This window comes from Gallinula chloropus, assembly GCF_964237585.1.
Source record: "Gallinula chloropus genome assembly, chromosome: 9".
Lineage (NCBI taxonomy): Eukaryota > Metazoa > Chordata > Aves > Gruiformes > Rallidae > Gallinula > Gallinula chloropus.
Genome location: NC_140094.1, coordinates 1,246,367 through 1,266,152, shown reverse-complemented (window position 1 = coordinate 1,266,152; position 19,786 = coordinate 1,246,367). Strand labels below are relative to the sequence as shown.

General features: G+C 40.3%; 1 protein-coding gene across 3 annotated transcripts in view; it reads left to right on the top strand.

Moving 5' to 3' along the window:
• The window catches only part of CIB2 (calcium and integrin binding family member 2), a gene marked incomplete at its 5' end in the record, with an annotated part of 47,189 nt that extends 27,645 nt beyond the window's left edge, over positions 1–19,544 (top strand). For 2 of the 3 annotated variants that reach the window (XM_084267868.1, XM_084267867.1), the window contains 4 exons: positions 3,158–3,269; positions 11,595–11,742; positions 11,833–12,028; positions 19,319–19,544. In XM_084267868.1, coding sequence (XP_084123994.1) covers positions 3,180–3,269; positions 11,595–11,742; positions 11,833–12,028; positions 19,319–19,340 — 456 coding nt within the window. In that variant the 3' untranslated portion in view covers positions 19,341–19,544. Of the gene's footprint in view, positions 1–3,157; positions 3,270–8,271; positions 8,371–11,594; positions 11,743–11,832; positions 12,029–19,318 lie in introns of those variants that run through there. The other variant, XM_084267869.1, reaches the window with a different exon arrangement.
• Positions 19,545–19,786: the final 242 nt, after the last annotated feature.

Genomic DNA, 19,786 nt, shown 5'->3' with positions numbered 1-19,786 from the left:
GAGCCCGAGGCAGCGTGCTGGAAGGCTGTCCACTTACTAGTGCCTAGCAAATCCTTTCTGCTCATCTTCTCAGATAAAAGAAAGACCTAAGGGGATGGACTGGGAGCATGTTACCTTAGCAGATCTCTGTAAAAGTGCCGTGGATGTGCATTGTGGATGTTTCTGAATCAAACACAGGTGTAGAAATTGCTGGTATCAATATGTATAGATTATGTTACAGTGAAGATGCTGGGCAGGGGGAGTTGTTTTCTTGCTTTGGTTGTTTGTCCCCACCTCCTGTCCCTGGGCATGCACTTCCCTTCCTGGCTTTAAAAATTAAGGGCTCTGTCAGCAAATGTGGTGTTCAACTCAATGCTTCTGTCTGTAATTCCTTGTAGAAAGGAAAGAGGAATTAGTGTTATTGAAGTCCGTGGCAGCAAAACAAAGGAAGATGCGTTTTATTCTGTGTCCTTTAGCAGTGGTTTTAAGCTAAAACCTAATCCCTCCTGAGGGATTCTTTGAGTAATTTTTTAGAGGTGCTTTCTGAAATAGGTGTATTTACACTGTGTGGACATGTATATGTCCTATGGTAGTATCATTTTTCTTTGAGGAATTGCAAAAACTTAGTGTCTGAAGTAGTGGTGAGAGACAATGTGTCAGTTTGTTCCAATCCCTTCCATGTCTTTGGAAAGTCATTATGGAGAGTTCCTTGAAGATGCCCACCTCAGGGAGCATACTCATAGTGCTGTTTGAGGAGACAAAGTAAAGACAGGAAATTCTAATATGAGAGAAATCAGAGACTATGATCTTGGCAATTAAAGTGAGCAAGCATTGGCAGCTACTGTGTTTTGAAATGTCTCCTGCAACGGTTCAAGCCATTCCCATGATTAATGCTTTGTTATCATGAAGACTGAAACACCATTTCAGTGTTATAACTTGGAAAAAAAAATCCTTAGGTGGATATTTGCTTTGAAAGGTTTACTTTCCTTTAAGTGCCTTTAAGCTGTTTTTTCCCATTGTATTTAGGGGCATTTTTGTAGATGCTGTTTACAACAGAGAAATCAGTTGCTGAAGTGGGAAATGGCTATTGCATCTTGAATTACACAGCATTGAGCTGTGGTAAGCAGCTGAAATATGCTTACTTAGATCAATGGATATTTAATTTCCTGTGTGGCACTATGTATCACTGCAGGGTGTAAAGACATTTGTTGCCTGAAGATCCAGACAAAACAAGTCTCTCTTTTCCATTTCTATGTTTTGAGACACATGGTACTTATGACCAAAGAGGTGCTAAGAAAACACATGCCTGTAGGTAGCTTTCTCCTAGTTTTTCAAATCCATTGCCCACTTGAATCTCAAATAGCTTGGTTGCCTGTGGTCCTGACTGAGGGGTTGCTGAAGCTAAAACTGGTAAGGTGAAGGGGTTGGTGAGGCATTACTGGCTTGTTGGTGTTCTGCAGTTCACACATATTAATCTCTACTTGTAGTGGTAAGTATACCTAGTGGGCAGGCAGGGTTTTTTGTTAAAATGAAAAAATAAGTCACAAAATAGAAAATAGAGTTTTTTAATATATAATTAATAAGTAGTACAGGTGACCTAAGAGAAGACCTATCCTAATAAGGGACCGGAATTCTCTGTTAGCACATAAGACATGGCAGAATGACTACTTTCTCCCCTAAGCAGTTTATGTATTAGGTGTAAGACAATTTTCACACACAATAAAACTTACATTTTCAGAGTGCATGACGTTGTCTAAGCTTGTTGTGAACAGCAATTCCCTAATCTTCTTCCCTGTTCTCTTTACACGTGTGGTGTTACATTAAGCAGCAGGTCATGTGTTCATGCTAAATATCTTGATCTCTGACTGACCTTTGAGCCCTAGGATACATGTGTTCCCTTGCCAATCTTTTTGTGGTGTTATTTGACAGAGTCCTTGGATTCCAGATATCTAGAATCAGTAAAATTAGAAAATCGGTACAATTAATCTTTCAAATGTATCAATCACTTCTAGAGAGATGGTGTTTTCCTTACCAGTCTATTGATCTCTGTAGTTGAAGAGCTCAGAACTTGAGATCCCTTGATGGGTTTGAATTGGATACCCATTTTACTCAAACTGACGCTCTTTCTACGTTGAGCGTCCTGGTGAGGAGAAATGTGCCAAGACAGTTTTAAAACTTATAACTTGTTTAATTTTATGGTTTCTTTACACATCACACTTTTATCTTGCCTTTTGAGCTATGTTTTTGCATTCATTCCCTGGAAGATTTGGAGGCAGCAAAAAACAATTAACAATTGAAGTAATGCCATAGATGTATTTGTGCAGTCTTTGCCCAAGTTCTGTGTGAGACTCAGACAGTTTGGGTTTTTTTAATTTACTGGTATTCACCTTCTAAACCTTGAGAAACATTAATGTTTCATGGCCTTTGACTCTTCCTTTCCCAGCTCCCTTACCAAAACTGTAACATAATACTGGTAGCACTATAAGCAAGCTGTAGAGACGTAAATTAGGTTTAGGAACATGTGACTTAAGTATTTTTCCTGAGAGTTCTGTTACATTTAAAATATACTGGTTTGATGAATAAACTGAGACAAGAATGAAACAAAACTATGTGAAACTGAATTAAGTGGAAATGGTCTGTGGCCTCACGTCAGCTAGTGCTAGGATTGTACAACTAAATCTGGTTACCTTAGTGAGGCACAAGTGGGAAAAGGGCTTTTTTTAATTCAGAAGCAAGGTCTCCCAAGTATACTTTTATAGCATTGTAGTTGTGTATTGTTTGGCTTTTAAATTCTCTGAGCTGTTAAACAACAATTTTTTCCTTGCATAGTGATAGCTCAACCAGTAATCTGCACTGAGGTGTCATCCCTGGATTATCCTCACAGAGGTAGTACATTGGTCCAGCCTACTCCTGTGCATGTCCCTGTACAGTGCTTCAGTGTTACATCCATGTAGTGTGAAACACCTCAAGTGACACATGGAAGGTAGCAGCAGTTGTGCCTCACACTGCATACTGCCCTCACCTCTTTTTTTTCATCCAAAAAGATGGGAGTTTAGTGGGCTCAGGCTTGTGCACTGAAAAGATTAGAGCTGCAAGACAAATTTATGTCTGATTAGTGTATGAATGGGTTTGGCTGTTTACATTTGGTTATTGGCTCTTTTTTTCTGCTTGTTTACAGGTTGCATGGGCGATACCATGAAATGGCACCAAATGTAGTGCCCATGGACTATACAAAGGACCCCGATGTTAAACTACCTATGCAGCTTATAATCAACATGCCTGAGCTAAAGGTACCACTTCTTACTGCTTGCAAACAGTGTCTTTTTATAGCTCATCTGCCAGAGGTTTGCCAATTGACTTTTATACCCTGAAGCAATGTGGAATGCTGAAGTCTCCCCATTCCTGTCACTGTTTAAAGGCAAAACCACCTCAGAAACTGGAAAATATTTAGGTCGATGTCTATCTTGGGGAGGTAGTTTGGGTAAATGTCAAAGGAAATGAGTAGGAAATAAATTATCAGTCTTTCCACTCTGTACATACGGATCCCTTAGGAGCCAGTGGGATCTCTGTGTGAAGGGCTGGTTAGAATTCAGAAGTACTTACCTCCAGTGTTCTGGTAGGAAATTTGCCAGAGGTGTGAAGAACACTGTTGATCAAAAGAAGGTTTCCTCTCTAATTTTCTCTTGGCTGCAAAGGCAGAATAAATATATTTCTTAATTATCAGGAGTTTTTGTTTTTCATGGAGTCATTACATATAGGCAGTGGAGAGACAGTCCATGAAACAACAAGCAAGGGAAGCAGTAGACATGAAGCAATCAGTGTAAAAACATTGAGATGACACATTTTCTAATTTTTATCGGTTCAGTATGAATTTTTAACACTTATTTTTTATACAATCCATTTAATTGTTGCCTATATTTCTTTTTGAATATATGCAAATTAGTTGACAGCAGTAAATTACTATAATGTAGAAACAGCTATATGTTCACAGAGATAGTTGCATGATGTATTATTCAGCTTTTTAAGATCAGTGCCCTAAAAAAAATTAATTGATGGCCTTCTGCTTCATTTTAATCATTTAGAAATTCTTCCTTAATGTTGTAAGATATCAAATATTTGGGAAGGAAAGTACAGGCATAACCAGTGCTTTAGAAATCCAGTTGGGGAGGAGATTTAGTCAACAGGAAGTAGAAAACATTTCAAATTTCAAGTTTCAAAACTCCACATGAAGAAGTAATGAAACTTAAAAATTCAAAATTTTATAAGTAATGCAATAACATTAATTGTCATAAAAGCCAAACATGCCACTGTCATCAACACAGCACATGTATGTTAAGACATTAAACATATTAATAGTTAAGGCTTTGAGAAGGGCTGTTTTACTTGTGACCTTCCTTAACAGCATTGCATAATATAGCAATAAAATTAGTGTATACCTCACTGCTGTTTAAATAGTTACTGAACTGAAACCTTTGATGTGCTAGTAGTTATGCCTAGGACTTAAACAACAGATCTTCCTTTCATCAGCAGGTTGAAAGCTATTCAGCCTTTTAACTCCTAAAACTGCACAACCCAGCCCTGTTTAGAAACCAGCTGCAGGTTAGTTTCCTGTCAGCTGTGTGCATGTCTAGGTATGTGTCCTTGCCTGTCACAGGAGTAACTGCAATTCCCTCCTCTGCACCTTGCAAAGCTGACCTTGCTAGTTCACCTCAAATGAAATGAGTTATGTTTAATAAATCATTCAGGAACTGTGGTTTTAAAAAAGTTATTTCAACTTTGCCCATTATGTTACACTACATGAAGTAGAAACAGGATACAAAAGTAGTGCAATGCCAGGTTTGTTTATATATGAAATTTTAGTATCAGCAGCATTCAAGAAAACATTATTTTTCAACAATATTATGTGTTTAAATGTTTTGGCATGTCTATGAAAGACATGTGCCTGTAAACTTAATGATTAAAACAGTGGATCTAGAGTAGTATTCATGGAACTTTATAATGGGGTGCCTCAAGATATTGCTGAAAAGTTCTTTTCAGTTCATTCAGTTACATAAAATCTTCTATGTTAACCATTCAGGTATCTTGTAAACATAATACTTTGCAAAAATGTGCTGTATCTTAGTTACCTCAGCTTGAGTCTGGTTTGGAGATAGCAACAAAGATTTTAAACCTGATGATCTAAAATTAGATTTATAACATAATTGGGCAACAAAAGGCTGTGGGAAGTTTCTAGCACAAGCAGATGTAATTAGGCCCCTAGTTTGTATTCTTAGATATAGTGTTGAATTGCTCAGTGGAGCTAGAAGTGGGGAGTTGGAACACTTGCTCTAGGTCTTCTTTATCCTACCTGTGAGATAGTGGGATCAGATCAATAATATCAACAGGTGGTCAGAGTAGTATTTTCTGCAAGGATAAGGAAGTATCTCATGAAATAAGACAGACAGCTGACGTCATATCTGAATATCCCAAGGAACTCATTGCCAGAATGCATTTTGGGAAAGACAGCATCAGTCTTTAAAAGTTAATGAAGTGCTTTTAAGATTGCTATTAAGTTTTATGACCTGGATATATCTCAAAGTCAGGCAGTCCTGGAAATGCTCATTGTCCTAATTTCAGAATATACCATGGGAAGGATCACTGTGTACATCTCACTCTTCTTTTAAGTTCCTGCCTCATCTGCCACTGGTTCTGGTTACAGTTAGACTGGAGCTCTGGATGGACTGATAATTATGTCAGTTCCAATATTATACTTTTTTTTTTTTCCCCTTAGAAGCAATTCCTCAGTCCTTTGGATTTATTCTTAATGCCCCAGTGAGATTTATCAGTGATAATTTAATCAAAGGACCTGCTTTTAGCAGGTACTGGAACCAGTCAGTTGAAGCTTAGCAACTAGTAGTACAAGAAGATTCTTCATCTTGAAATAGGATTTTATTTGCCAGACTTACTGAAGTGCTGTTATGTTAGATGGACAGCTGTATGTAAAAATGCAAATTAGAGTTGTATGCAATGGAATACAACAAAAATTACTGATGATCTTATGTAAATATAAACTAATCAGGTGTTTTAGTAGCTGGCAGAAAGAAATAGCATGTACTTCTCAAAGTTTAAATATGTGGAAGCAACTAGAAGTATTCTGGTTGTTTTCAAGCTTCTGCCATTTTTGCTTCTGCATAAATATTGAATTCTTACCTTTGTGATAAAATGTATCATACTTAAGGGGTTTTGGTTCATCCAGCCACTACTGCAAGTAACTTTCTCTCTAACGTGTCTGCAACTCATTCATCACTGTAGCATCTTAGGTGCTTGTGCTGGCACTTCTGGTATGGGCAATCAGTATTCCTTAAGTTTGCTGTTCCTGGTTCTGGGATCTTGACAGCAGTACGGAATTCTCTGGCTCAGTTGTGTGACTCTTCAGGATTTAGCTGTCAGGTGTCTGCAGAGAAGGGAGAAACAATAATAATACACGTTCCTTTTGGCAGTGTGATACAGGACTAACATTTAAGGAACAGCTCATTCTGTGAAAACCACAGAGATGGGAGGCTACTCTATTTACAAGACAGCTGGGTAGTGAAGCCAAGATAGAAACCAGAAATTCTATACTGGAACATGATTAGATTTGAGATACAGGAGCACATCTCACCACCTTAGCAAACTTAGGTGGTAATGACAATAGACTTCCTAATAGAATTCTGAAAGTGAAGTGGATCATAATCTATCTTCTTGCACCACATCAAGTCTGGGAGGCTTTTGGACCCTGGTTTAGAAGATGTCTCCAGGGTAATGGAACTTGATTTTATGAAAATGGCAGGACAAAATTCAATGTTAAATTTTATAACAATCCTCTCCCAAGTCTCATAAGGCTGTGGAAGAACCTTAGAAATATTGCTGTCATACCACGCATTTTATTTCGGGAATTCTAGCAGTTTGTAGAGAAAGTGCTGTCAATCCCTACTGAGCTTGTTTCCAGAAAAGTATCTTAGGAGACTAGATCCTCCTCCACAGCTCTTGGGAAACATTAGCCCTCAAAGTTATTAAAATGCCACTAGGATCTCAGTTATTAACCCAGGTCGATGTTGCTCATCGAGCATTTTGCCATCTCCTGTGCAGCTGGTGGGCAAGAGGAGAGACTCTTTCCCTTAGAGTTTGTTTTGTTTTTTTCCCAAGCAATCTTGGCAGTAACTCCAGCTCATACACTAAGAGAAAATATCTTTAGCCTTCACAACTTGGCCAGACTATGAAATAAATTGTTATAGCATTTTCTTTCTTCAGCAAATTTTCATCAAGTTAAAGACAAAGCCAACATTTAAAGCTTAAAATAGAAATAAATGAACTAAATGTCTACTGCATGTTAATAAAATTAGTGTTAATTTCAATGCACCTGGCTTTTTTCATATACACATTAGATTGCTAGTTACTGGCAATGCTGAGCTCAATACCACTGCAGATTCTGACAAATGGATAGAATCAATACTGCACTTTTCTAAATTAGATTCTGCTACTATAAAGAAGGATCTTTACCTCATGCATTTAAGTCTTGAGCCAGGATTTTTGTATTTAAAGAGGGGAAAAAAAAGAAAAAAGTGGATAGTCACTCACTTTAATTGGTAATGAATTATTCACTAACTCGTGATTCTTAAAAGTTGAAAGTCAGGACAAGAAATAAATAAATAAAGAAGGGGCAGATACTTGAAGCTGATGAGGTCTACCATTACACTGAAGTTAACAGAGCTGGTTTACTCCATCTGTTTCATTGCAGCCTGTTCTCTAATTTGGATTATCTTGGTTACACAGGCAGCAGTCTAATAAATTAGTTTTGGGGCACATGAGCACCTGTGAGGCTGCGAGATTAAATACTGCAAAATCGTGGCAATGAAAGGGAGTGTTTAGCATGAGACCACGTAGAAAGTGAAAATGGTTTTACTTGAAAACAAAAGTGATTTCACTCCCGTTATCCCTGTGGTTTCCACAGAGCTCCATGTGGGAACATAACCTGATGACAGAGATCACTTCTGATCTGTAGAAGTAGATGGGTGACACGTCTGTCCCTGGTTGTCAGGATCTTCAAGTTGGTGTGTGGCCTCTCTGTGGCTGCTGCAGTGTAGAGCAATCCTTCTGTCCAGAGTTGGTCATCAAATGACTTCCTGGAGGGGAATAGTTTTTGTTTCATTCACTTTACGGTCTGTTGCTTTCTTTTTCTGGCTCCCACAGTAACTTCATTGATCCTCCCAGGCCTTGTCATTAGCTGCAGTGGTGAGTAAGGTAGTTCATAAATCCACACACCACTGAAACAGCATGACCAGCAGCACAGGAATCAGTCAGGAGAAAGAAAGGACACACAGGGAACTGTGAATGGATCACACATCTCAGAACCAGTGCTAGCACCCTATGTTGGTAAGTTCAAGCATGAATGTGGGTTAGTTGCTTCAGAAGAATATGAAAACACTTCCAACAATTTTAGGAGGATACACTTCCAACAATTTTAAGAGGATTTTAGGACTCATTTCAATGAGTCTCAGCTTCAAAGCTTTCCCTGTAATGGGCAATGATATCTGAGAGAGCAGGTTGATATTCTGCCCAAGCCCCCACCATTCTTTTCCTGCAGCTCATCCCAACTTCCTTGTCTCTGCATCTTGTCAGTGGTTTCTAGTTATGATGGGAAGTCTCAGAAGCCCCTTTTCAGCTGTGTCTCAATCAACTGTATGCTGAGTGTGGCAAGTGAGAGCCATTTTCTCTCCACTGAGCTCCCCATCTACCTGCCTGCTGGTCTTTACCAGTATTGTCTGCAGTTTCCTGCTGCAGTTAGTGAATCATTTTGTTAAAATGCCAGATGTTCCCCTGGTATACTGCTATATTCTCTCATATTTGAGCAGTTCCTTATGCAACCATCCTCTTGGCCTGCTGTGACCTTAGTGCAGCCTTCAGTGAAGAGGTGAGCTTGTTGCTAAGCCGACTGACATTTCTGCTCTGTGACAGAAGGCAGGCTTGTTCTTCAAAAATGTGAACATAACAATTTAGCTGTATCTTAGTCTTGGCTTGTGCAGGGTTTTCTTAATCAGTACCTTGTAGGCACTGCAGAGAAGCTTGATGTGAATATTGTCACCTATGCTTGAAAAAAGTAAATTGATTTTGACTAAGAAGGGGGGCAGGGGGAAAGCCACGAAGAAATGTGTTGGGTTTGGGTTTTTTTCTGCTCTGGGGACAGTTTGCTATTGCACTTTTATTTCCCTTCTGAAGCACCAGCATCCCCTCTGGACATCTGGTGATGAATAATGTAGCCATTTTTATGTTAAAGCTTGTCTGATAAGAGTTAAGGGTTTTTTCTTATTTTTCTCTCTTTCTCTTTGGAATAACTTCTAAAACTTGAGGAAGCTGAACAGTTCTCATTAAAGCATCCAAAGGGATTCTGGTTTTTGTTAGTCTGCAGAGCAGACTGCTTGGTGCATTTAAATATCTTCCCTAATGTCAGTAGGGACTCCTGTCCAAATACAAAAGGGAAAATGCTCATTGTGTTGCTGTGGGTTTAAAACTGAGAAGCATTTTGTAATGACTGTCCAGCTTCTCCAGCTTAGCTGTCTTGACCAATCTTGAAGCTTCACTTGCAACCTCTTATTTCCAGAATGCAGTCAGCTTTTAAAAATAGGATGCATTGCTTCAAATGAATCCATCAAGCTGCTAAACAGCTAGGGCAAAAAGATAACACAGTGCTTTCCTAGAGCCTCTGATACAAATTAGAGGATGGGAAAATAACAATTGACTTGGTAAGATTTAGCTGCAATCTGAGGAATAAACCCTGTAATAGGTTGTTGGAAAACTAATGGTGCTGTTTTCATGTATGGTCTTCTAGGTCTGTATGTTGGAATAGATGCAATGTGACATCCAAAAATGGATAGGAACATGATTATCTAAGTTGGCAAAGGGACCTTTAAGTAGGTGGATGGCACATCTAGAACTATCTCAAGCCACCACAGTGGCATCAATCTGCAAAACAGCAGTTTTAGCTGTACCATTTCCTTGCTGCTGCTGCCTCCCATCTCATTTTTATTGTGAGAGGACAGAAAAAGCGTTTTAACAAGTTGTAAGTACAGTGCTAAAGGGAAAACAACCTAGGAAGGAACAGTATCATTTTCCCCTTTGCTCCCTTCCCCCATGGCTTTTCCTTTAAATATGATGGAACCCTAATCTCTGCTCTTTAGAGTAGAGGTAATGAAATTACAGAAAGGATGTGAAAAGTATCTGTGAGGGTAAGCTAATACTTTCCATTGTGTAAACCACAGATATACTGCCTAAAGACACATAATATGAGAAAGTTAAAGGAAAGAAATCAATATGAGGAAAGATTTTATTTTTCATTTACATTTTAGAGATCCATTTGGCCAAGAGTTACTTAAGAAGTATGCTTAGGGCCATTTAATTCCTCGTTAATTCATCTGTATTTTCAAGATCTCTGACATGCAAAATAGATAGTCCACCTTATGCAACTGCAATATACTTAGTCAGTCAGAGAGATGGTGCCTAGCACTTCTCATGCAGAAAGTCCTGGGTTTGATACTGGCTGCTGGTAGGGCTATTTGCATCAGTGTGCTCCCTGTTTGTTACCCAATGCTGCCTCTAAGATGTCAGTGTACAACTGTTACTGTGACGCTTGGTTCCAGTGAGGTTTGTAACAAAGAAAGTAATAGTTTCAGAAATAAAAAAGATAACTTTTATTAACATGTTTTTCATCTGCATGATGTTTAGCATACTCTAATATTAAATGCTTGACAGATACACCAATTTTTGTGTGCTTTTTTGGGAAGAAAGTGAGCCTTTTTCATGGATTTTAGTGCAATGGAAAATTACTTCAGCTTATTAATAATCTGGCAGTTTGAAACAACAGAATGAATCGTTTTCCACTGAGTATGTATGTTCATACCACAGACAGGCATGTTTCCAAGGTTAGATACTTTAACCTTAGCAGTAGCCACCGATGCACATCTGCTATACCTCCTCTGCACCTCATGCACATGATGTGAGTGATCATTGCGTCTCCTTTTACAGTTACTTCCTCTCAGCCATCTGGCTGATGTTGGTTTTCATTCTGAAGCTCTTGAGAGATGTGACATGTTGACTCTCTTGTCTTTTTATTTCTAAAATTCTCTTTTTTCTACTCTATGTAACTTCTTTTTTGTTTTTATTTGGTCTATCTTTGTCTTAATCTAAGCAGTGAGCTCAGCTGTACATACTCAGTTCAGAGCACACAGTTAGCTCATTAGTCTACCCTTTGAAATCTGTAGGGATACTCCTTGGTGTGGAATTACATCAGTATTTTTACACTAACATTTATGAAGCACGTTCCACTCAGCAGAAATGAGACGACCACTGGATTAGGGAATGACTGGCAATGGAGCTGAGAATATTTGGGTGAGAAGTGGTGGTATGCACTAACATGTTCTGCTGACACTTCCTGCTAAAGCATGCACATGGAAATGTTTAGGTGCATTGAGGAAGAGAGTAGATTATCTTGTTGAAGAGACAACCATGGCATTAAATACTCATGGTTATAAACAAGGAGTCTGCAGATGGTTTATTTTATTTTCTTTTCCAAATACTAATATACATGTGTCTGGTTTTCTCAGGAGAATCCCTTCAAGGAAAGGATTGTGGAATCTTTCTCAGAAGATGGAGAGGGAAGCCTCAGCTTCAATGATTTTGTGGATATGTTCTCTGTGCTCAGTGAAATGGCTCCCAGAGAGCTTAAAGCAATCTATGCCTTTAAGATCTACGGTACAGTATTGGGATGCTTTTGTATGCCTTTTTTCTTGGAAGGAAATGAGTATGAGAGTTGTTGGTGATCTGTTCTCTGGTTCTGTTTAGATTTTAACACAGATAACTTCATTTGTAAGTCAGACTTGGAAAAAACCCTCAATAAGCTGACCCGAGAAGAGCTAACAGCAGAAGAAATCACTCTGGTGTGTGAGAAGGTGATAGAAGAAGCTGACATGGATGGTGATGGGAAACTGGGATTTGCAGACTTTGAAAACATGATTTCCAAAGCACCGGACTTTCTCAGGTATTGCTTGAAGAAAGAGGCAGTCTCTGCATACTTTCAGGTTTCTGGGGTTTGGGGGGTTTTAGGATACACTGTGTGGTGTAATGTGAGGAATGTCAGACACAAGAACTTTGCCAGGGAGCTGACAAGAGGAGGACTTCTTACCCTAATTTTGTTTACTTTTCTAAAACACATTCCTGTTCTCTTCTAACTTGAAGACTAAGAGCTCAGTAACTTACAATTATTTCCTTTTGGGTTTTTTTACATTTGTGTGGTTTCTTGTGGAAAATATTTCGATGCATTTTAAGCTTAAATTCATACTTTTCTCAAACCAGTAGTAAATATCCATGCTGTCTGAATAGGAATGTGTAAATATTGCATGCATGTTACAAATAAACATAGAAACACATTGATCTTTTGGGAAGATGAGCGCTAGAGGACATGATAGTCGTACATTTCATGGTGGTAGCAGAAAATCAATTAAAAGGATTAATTACTGTGGTCTTTCTTTGATTCACTGTTAACTGGAGTTTTTTTATAACAGATACTTTCTATTTTTGCTGGATTTCTTCCTAGTAATCTGTAGATAAACCCCAACTACCTTAAGACAGCTTTTCTTTGTATTTCATGTTTAAAGAGACCTTTTGAAAAGGAAAATTACTCTTCATTTTTACATGCCAAGTAAAAGTTTACAAGGATAGAAGTTCTTTTAAGAAATTGCAGTGAACCAGCCAGGAAAGATACTTCCAGACTGGGACAAGTTTGTATTTGAATCTTGAATCCACTGGCAGAGTAAGCTGAAGCTAAAACCAAGGTCCAATTTCTCCCAAAACTGTCTTATTGTAAATGCTCGATACCATGGCAGAGGTTGGGTTTTTATCATCTTTGTTCATGGGCATTGTTGTTAAGATGGTAGTCTTGCTGTGTGCCTGGTGATAATTGATAGTAACAGGTAAGTTCTAATGCCTGGGGAGATAAATAATCCAACAATTGCCTGGACTGTGAGCAGGTGTACGGTATGATTGCAAGTTGTTTGGGGAATGTTGGCACTGGTGAATTCTCGCTTCCACAGACTAGTGTCTCCTGATTAGTTGGTTGATACCTGAGGAGGAGTTTAGTTTCAATTTTTTTTGCTGCAGCTACAGGTATCTAGACTTTCTGATGTCTGGAATTATTTTGTATTTTTCTGTGAAGTGGAACACTTAGAGACTCTTTCACACAGCTGCCTGTCATAGGCAATTTCTTTCATAAATGTCATTTCTAAGGAAAGACATTATAGCAAAATAATTTTACAACAAAGCATGAGGTTATGATCCCTGTGAACCCTGAGAAGCATTGGCATCTCCACAGGATATGCTACAAAGTCACTGTGAATGTATTTTATGCAGTAGAAACATGTCAGGCATGCCTTGACTAATCAAGTGTATCAACAGAAACTCTTAGAACAAGATATGTATCATCCTTATGGTGAGACTCAGCTGGGTAGGTATTCTAATATTTTGTTTACATATATTTCCAACTAAGAAAATATTATCTTTATGCTGTTATCCATATAGAACCTGCTAGGATCAGGTAGGGTTTCCTTCAATCAATTAATAGGCTGTACTGTACCTACAAATTTGGCAGAGAGCGAGATCAAATGTGGAACATTGAAGACAGACCTGAAGACTCAGCAGAAACTGTAGTTTCAGAAGTTTCCATGCTGTGATTGACTTTACTGCCTTGTTGTAGGGGTTCACAAAGTGCTGACTGAGAATTCCAGGCTGAGGATGCTGTGCAATCCAGTCACTTCCTGAGAAAGTAGCAGAGAGGAATGTTTGCCACTGTAGCTATTGGGATGACTGCCTTAATTATTTTTCATTTCCAAGTTTGTGATGTTTTTGGGCAGCTGAGGAAGTGAGTGGAAAGACCTGAGTGCTGAGTACTCAACAGAGTGGGAAGATGAGCACAAAGAGGGATGAAGTGAAAAGTACAGTGCTTGTTATAGAATCACAGAATCACAAGGTTGGAAGAGACCTTTGAAGATCATCGAGTCCAACCATTCCCATCCTATGCTAAACCAGATCCCTAAGTACCTCATCTACCCTTTTTTTGAACACATCCAGGGAAGGTGACTCAGCCCCTCCCTGGGCAGCCTGTTCCAGCCCTGACAACTCTTTCAGTAAAAAATTTTTTCTAATATCCAATCTAACCCTGCCCCGGCACAGCTTCATGTCATTGCCCCTTGTCCCATCTCCTGTCACCTGGCTGAAGAGACCATCGCCCACCTCTCTACAACCTCCCTTCAGGTAGTTGTAGGTGGTGATAAGGTCTCCCCTCAGCCTCCTCTTCTCCAGGCTAAACATCCCCAGCTCCCTCAGCCGTTCCTCATAGGATTTGCCCTCCAGCCCCTTCCCCAGCCTGGTTGCCCTTCTCTGCACTTGCTCAAGGACCTCGATGTCCTTCTTATGGTGGGGAGCCCAGAACTGCACACAGTACTCGAGGTTTGGCCTCACCAGCGCCCAGTACAGGGGCACAATCACCTCTCCCCAGACCTACTGGCCACACTGTGTCTGACACAAGCCAGGATGCCATTGGCCTTCTTGGCTGCCCGGGCACACTGCTGGCTCACATTCAGCCTGCAGCCACCCAACACCCCCAGGTCCTTCTCTGCCTGACAGCTCTCCAGCCAGTCTCCCCCAGCCTGTAGTGCTGCCTGAGGTTGTTCTGTCTCATGTGCAGGACTCTGCACTTGGCCTTGTTAAACTTCATCCCGTTGGTCTCAGCCCATCGGTCCAGTCTGTTCAGATCCCTCTGAAGAGCCTCCCTACCCTCAGGCAGATCAACACTTCCTCCTAGTTTAGTGTCATCTGCAAACTGACTGAGGGAGCATCCAGTCCCTTCATCCAGGTCATTGATAAGGATGTTGAATAAGACCAGACCCAGGACTGAGCCCTGGGGGTGCCACTCGTGACCGGCCTCCAGCTGGATTTGGTTCCAGTCACCACCACCCTTTGGGCCCGGCCATCCAGCCAGTTTTTTACCCAGCTGAGGGGCCGCCTGTCCAGGCCAGTGTCAGCCAGTTTCTCAGTCAGAATGCTGTGAGAAACTGTGTCAAAGGCTTTCCTGAAGTCCAGGGAGACACATCCACAGCCTTCCCCTTGTCCGTTAAGCGGGTCACCTTGTCATAGGAGGTGATCAGGTTAGTTTGACAGGTTCTACCTTTTGTAAACCCATGTTGGCTGGGCCTGATCCCATGGCCATCACATGTGCTGCATGACAGCTCCCAAGATGACTCTCTCCATGATCTTCCCTGGACTGAGGTCAGGCTGACAGGCCTGGAGTTCCCGGGATCCTCCTTCCAGCCGTTCTTATATATGGATGTCACATCTGCCAGCCTCCAGTCCAGTGGAACTTCCCCAGTCTGCCAAGATTGCTGATCGATGATGGAAAGGGGTTTGGCTGGCACATAGATGAGGTAAAGAGAAAACAGGGAAGTATTGCTGACAATCCTGATAATCTCAAAGGACCAAGATACCAAGTGTCAGAAGACACACGATCCTGTTGCTGATCCATCCACACACACGTTGATCCATGTCTGTATCATGGTGAGCTTGTGTTATCAAGATATCTCCTTGTTCAAGACAGCAATGTGTATATCTGGGATCCATTCGCGTTTTAACGCCACAAGAGGTACAGCAAGGTCTGACTGTGCACTGGTACTCTGGGCTGGAGAGTGCTCTCTGGTAGTACCCAATGCATGCTGGCATGTGACAGACCGTGTGACATGGGACAAGGGTGCAATTCCTGGAGCTGATCTCTCACCACATAAGACCCAGTTCCTATTCACTGAGTTTGCTACCATAACAGTCTAGATGCATTACCTATTCATTTAATGAAACCATATTTCCTTTTATCTTTCTGAGTTTATCTCCAGCTCGATTCATGGCCTCCTATTTTCTTATCATCTGTGTCTGCAGCTTTAATGGTCCCCTTAACTGATAACTATGGGCTGTGTACAGCCAAACTGAAGATGGGGCTGTGCAGTTTCACCATGCAATATAATACAGAACATGCAAAGCAGTGGATCAACAGCTGTATATAGTAGTGGTAAACTTATGCCAGAACTATCTTCTTAATATTGTAAAAAGATATGAAAATTGTCCCTTTTAAAACTTTCAGCAGACATATGTATGGAAGAAATACCAACACAACAATGTTCAGAGATGGTCATAATTTCATTTGGTTGTGCACCTCTACTTTTTGTGCTCAATTGAATGCCTTCCAGACTTTAAATTTGATTTATCCTTTCAGCTGTTCTGCAGCTGTGAAACTTGAACACTTAAGAGACAAAGCAATACCCACTTTGAAAATGATTGCCAGTGAGCAACGAGGGATGTGGGGTAGCTGCAGCTTTCAGAGACTTTGCTGTGAACCTCTGGGCAGTCAACATTTCCAAGTATCTGAACTTAGAATGCCATTCTGGTACCTGGTGTATGATCCTTTTGAAAATGCTGAGCTCTAAATGTTTTTTCTTTGTAGTAAAGGTTTTTTTGTTCTGTTATTTGCCTTTTGCCCGAGCAAAAGCCAGTTCTTCATATCATATGAGTAGGAAATTTAGGATGTAAGGCAGTTAGGTTTTATCCTTGACTCTGCCATTGCTTGGGCAGGTTATCTCTGCTAAGCCATAGATGGCCTTGGTCTTTCTGCTCTGTGTACATGGGACCAGGGCTTAGCTGACTCTTGACAAACACTGGGAACCCTTATAAGGTGAACTAACCAACTGTAAAGTCTCATCATCATTAAAGTGAAGTATGAAATTACTGAGGAATGCCTTCTTTACCCTGTTTGTGGAAAGCCTGTGAAAGCCAGATTCCTGTAGCAATGTACACTCTGTTCTTGAAGCGCTTTTTTCACACAGCTCAGTATGTTGGGGGGTTTTAAGCTGTGATATTATCATGCATACTTAGTATATCCAGGATTACATTTTGGCACCATGATCCAGGCTTTGACCTGGTATGAGCTAAGGTTCATCCATTGTACATTGACTGATTTTCATTATCTCATCACTTGTTTCTCAGACCTTTACTTAATGACCCAGTATGGGTTTAATCTACAGGCAGCCTTTTCAGGCTTCATACAGCTGTCAAGCAAGTGAAGATGCAGTAGAGACTCTGTGGATTTGCACTGCTCTGGGGGAATTTTTTTTAACACTAGAAGAGACCACTGCTAACTGTTGGCTGGGGAGGATACTCTTTACCTTTTGGGCTCTTCTCCTGTAAGCTTGAGTAAGCTGTAAATGATAATGATAGTTGCTAGTTCAAAGAATTTGATCCCCAGTAGGTTTATTCCACTCAAAATTGCTATCATTAAGAAGATACTAGCAGTTTAATGGAAGTATTAGCACCCTGAGCTGGCACTAACGAAGCGTTCTGTTCTACAAGGCTGGTTACATTGTCTGCAGGAAATTGTTTTATAAATCATCCTGGAAGTTTAAGCTTATTTGAATACCCCAGAGTGAGAAGAATATGGCTTTAGTAACTCCTGGAAGATGCCAGAACTAGACAGAGTAACAACAGATGGAACAAAAAGATGTCACTGGACATAACATCTTTACCCATATAGCAGTTGCTGTCCTGAGTCCAGCCCTACCTGAAGCTGGAGTAACAGAAGCTGTCTTATAGCATATGTGCATCTCATAAGACCTGTCGTGAAATGCAGATTATCTGGTTCTCAAGGACTGAAACTACAACTAGTGACACATTGCTCAGAAAATATCTGGAGGAGAATAACCTTTCTCAGGATTTCTCACAGAATATTTCAGCTGCTGCTCAGTGAAAAGATTGATGTCCAAAGGCCAAAGTGGTGCTCTGATAGAAATACAACAAGCTTCCAGTAAATGTTTCTGGTGACATGGATTTGGATGCCTTTTTCTTATTCCTTCCTCTAAGGAATCATGCCTGAAATATTTTCACATGCATTGCTGTGGATTTTTTAGTTTACAGATGTTGCCTATGTGGGACTTAAATTTTCAGAGTTTGGATTAACGTTTCTAACTCTAGACATTTCTTGAGTTGTGAACAAGATGTTTGTAAGTCTTTTTTCTAATACTTTAGTGCCAATAAGCTCTCTGCATCACCATGTGCTTTCTTTTGCAATACTTAGGCTAGTATGCCAGACCTATCTGGCATATCATGTCTTTCATACAGTCACCCAGACTGAATAAATTCCTGGATACAAAGCTCCTAGGGATGACTGTCCAGTTCTGGAGTCCCCAACATAAGAAGGACATGGAACTGTTGGAACAGGTCCAGAGGAGGGCTATGAAGATGATTAGAGGGCTGGAGCACCTCTCCTATGAAGACAGGCTGACAGAGTTCTGGTTGTTCAGCCTGCAGAAGAGAAGGCTCTGGGGAGCCTACAGGAGAGCCTGCAGCAGGGACCTTTAAAAAAGGCATGTAATGATAGGATGAAGGGGAATGGCTTTAAATTGAAAGGGGCTAGATTTAGATTGGATATTAGGAAGAAATCCTTCACTACGAGGGTGTTGAAGCCCTGGAACAGGTTGCCCAGGGGGAGGTGGTGGATGCCCCCTCCCTGGAGATACTCAGAGCTGGGTTGGATGAGGCCTTGAGCAGCCTGATCTGGTGAGGCGTGTCCCTGCCCATGGCAGGGGGGTTGGAACTTGAGGATCCTTAAGGGCCCTTCCAACCCAAACCATTCTATGATTCACTGTGACCATAACATTCTATCTCCTCCAAATACATACCACAGAGCTCCCTTCAGTGAATTCCTGATTCAAATCAAATGGCTGTGGTTAAGTTAGAGCATTCTTTTTGTTAAACAGCCTTCAAAAACTATATCCAGAACTTTTCAGCCTTTTAAATAATCCAAACCTTTTACATTTTCTTTCTGTGTAGGCATCAAAATTATAGTATTTACATATAAAAATACATAACAATCTCTTCTGCTTTTGGTCAAGAAAGAAACACATGGTTTTGTTGTGGCTTAACCCAGCAGGTAGCTAAAATAACCACACAGGAAACCAAATGCTGTGCCATAGCGGAAGTGCAATTGGGAAACACTTAGTTCTGCTGTATACCCAATAAATAGGTCAAGTTTATACTTGATTTTACCCAGTGCTGAGCTTGGACCCCTGAGTTAATTAATATTTTCAGAAGATGGGCATCTCTCCCAGAATGTTTAAATCTTCCTGAGAGTGTGAAAGGCTCAGATTCATTACACAGCACCTTCCTTTCTGTACTTTAAGGGAAATGTTGTGCATAACAACAAATGTGTTTATACCTCTTGATCTCTTTCTTTCCTTTGCAGTACTTTCCACATAAGAATTTGAAGATGTTTGTGAGCCCGTGTTACCAGAAATGACTTGCCCAGTCCAGCCTTCTGAATCTCAGGCACTTTGGGGGCTTTTGTCCTCTAATTATGGCTTCTTAGGACTCAGCAGAAAGTACTGAAATAATCCTGGTCCACAAAGACTGGAATATCATGTGATCTACAGGATATTTGCAACAGTCACATTTTTATCTTCGCTGCTGGCCAAGCACTCTGGCAAAGATGATTGTTAGGTTGTGGTTTTGTGTTTTCTTTTCCCTTTTTTTAAAACCAGGCAGGATCAGAATATTGTTACAGGTATTTCCACATAGTTTTTATATTTATGAATATTTAATACTGCTCTTAAAAGCGCAAAAAAAAAAAACCCCAAGATGGTTGAGAGAAAGATTAGCTTTGGTGTCGTTTCCAAGAGTCTTTGAGAGAAAGCACAGGCCTTAAATAAAGAGA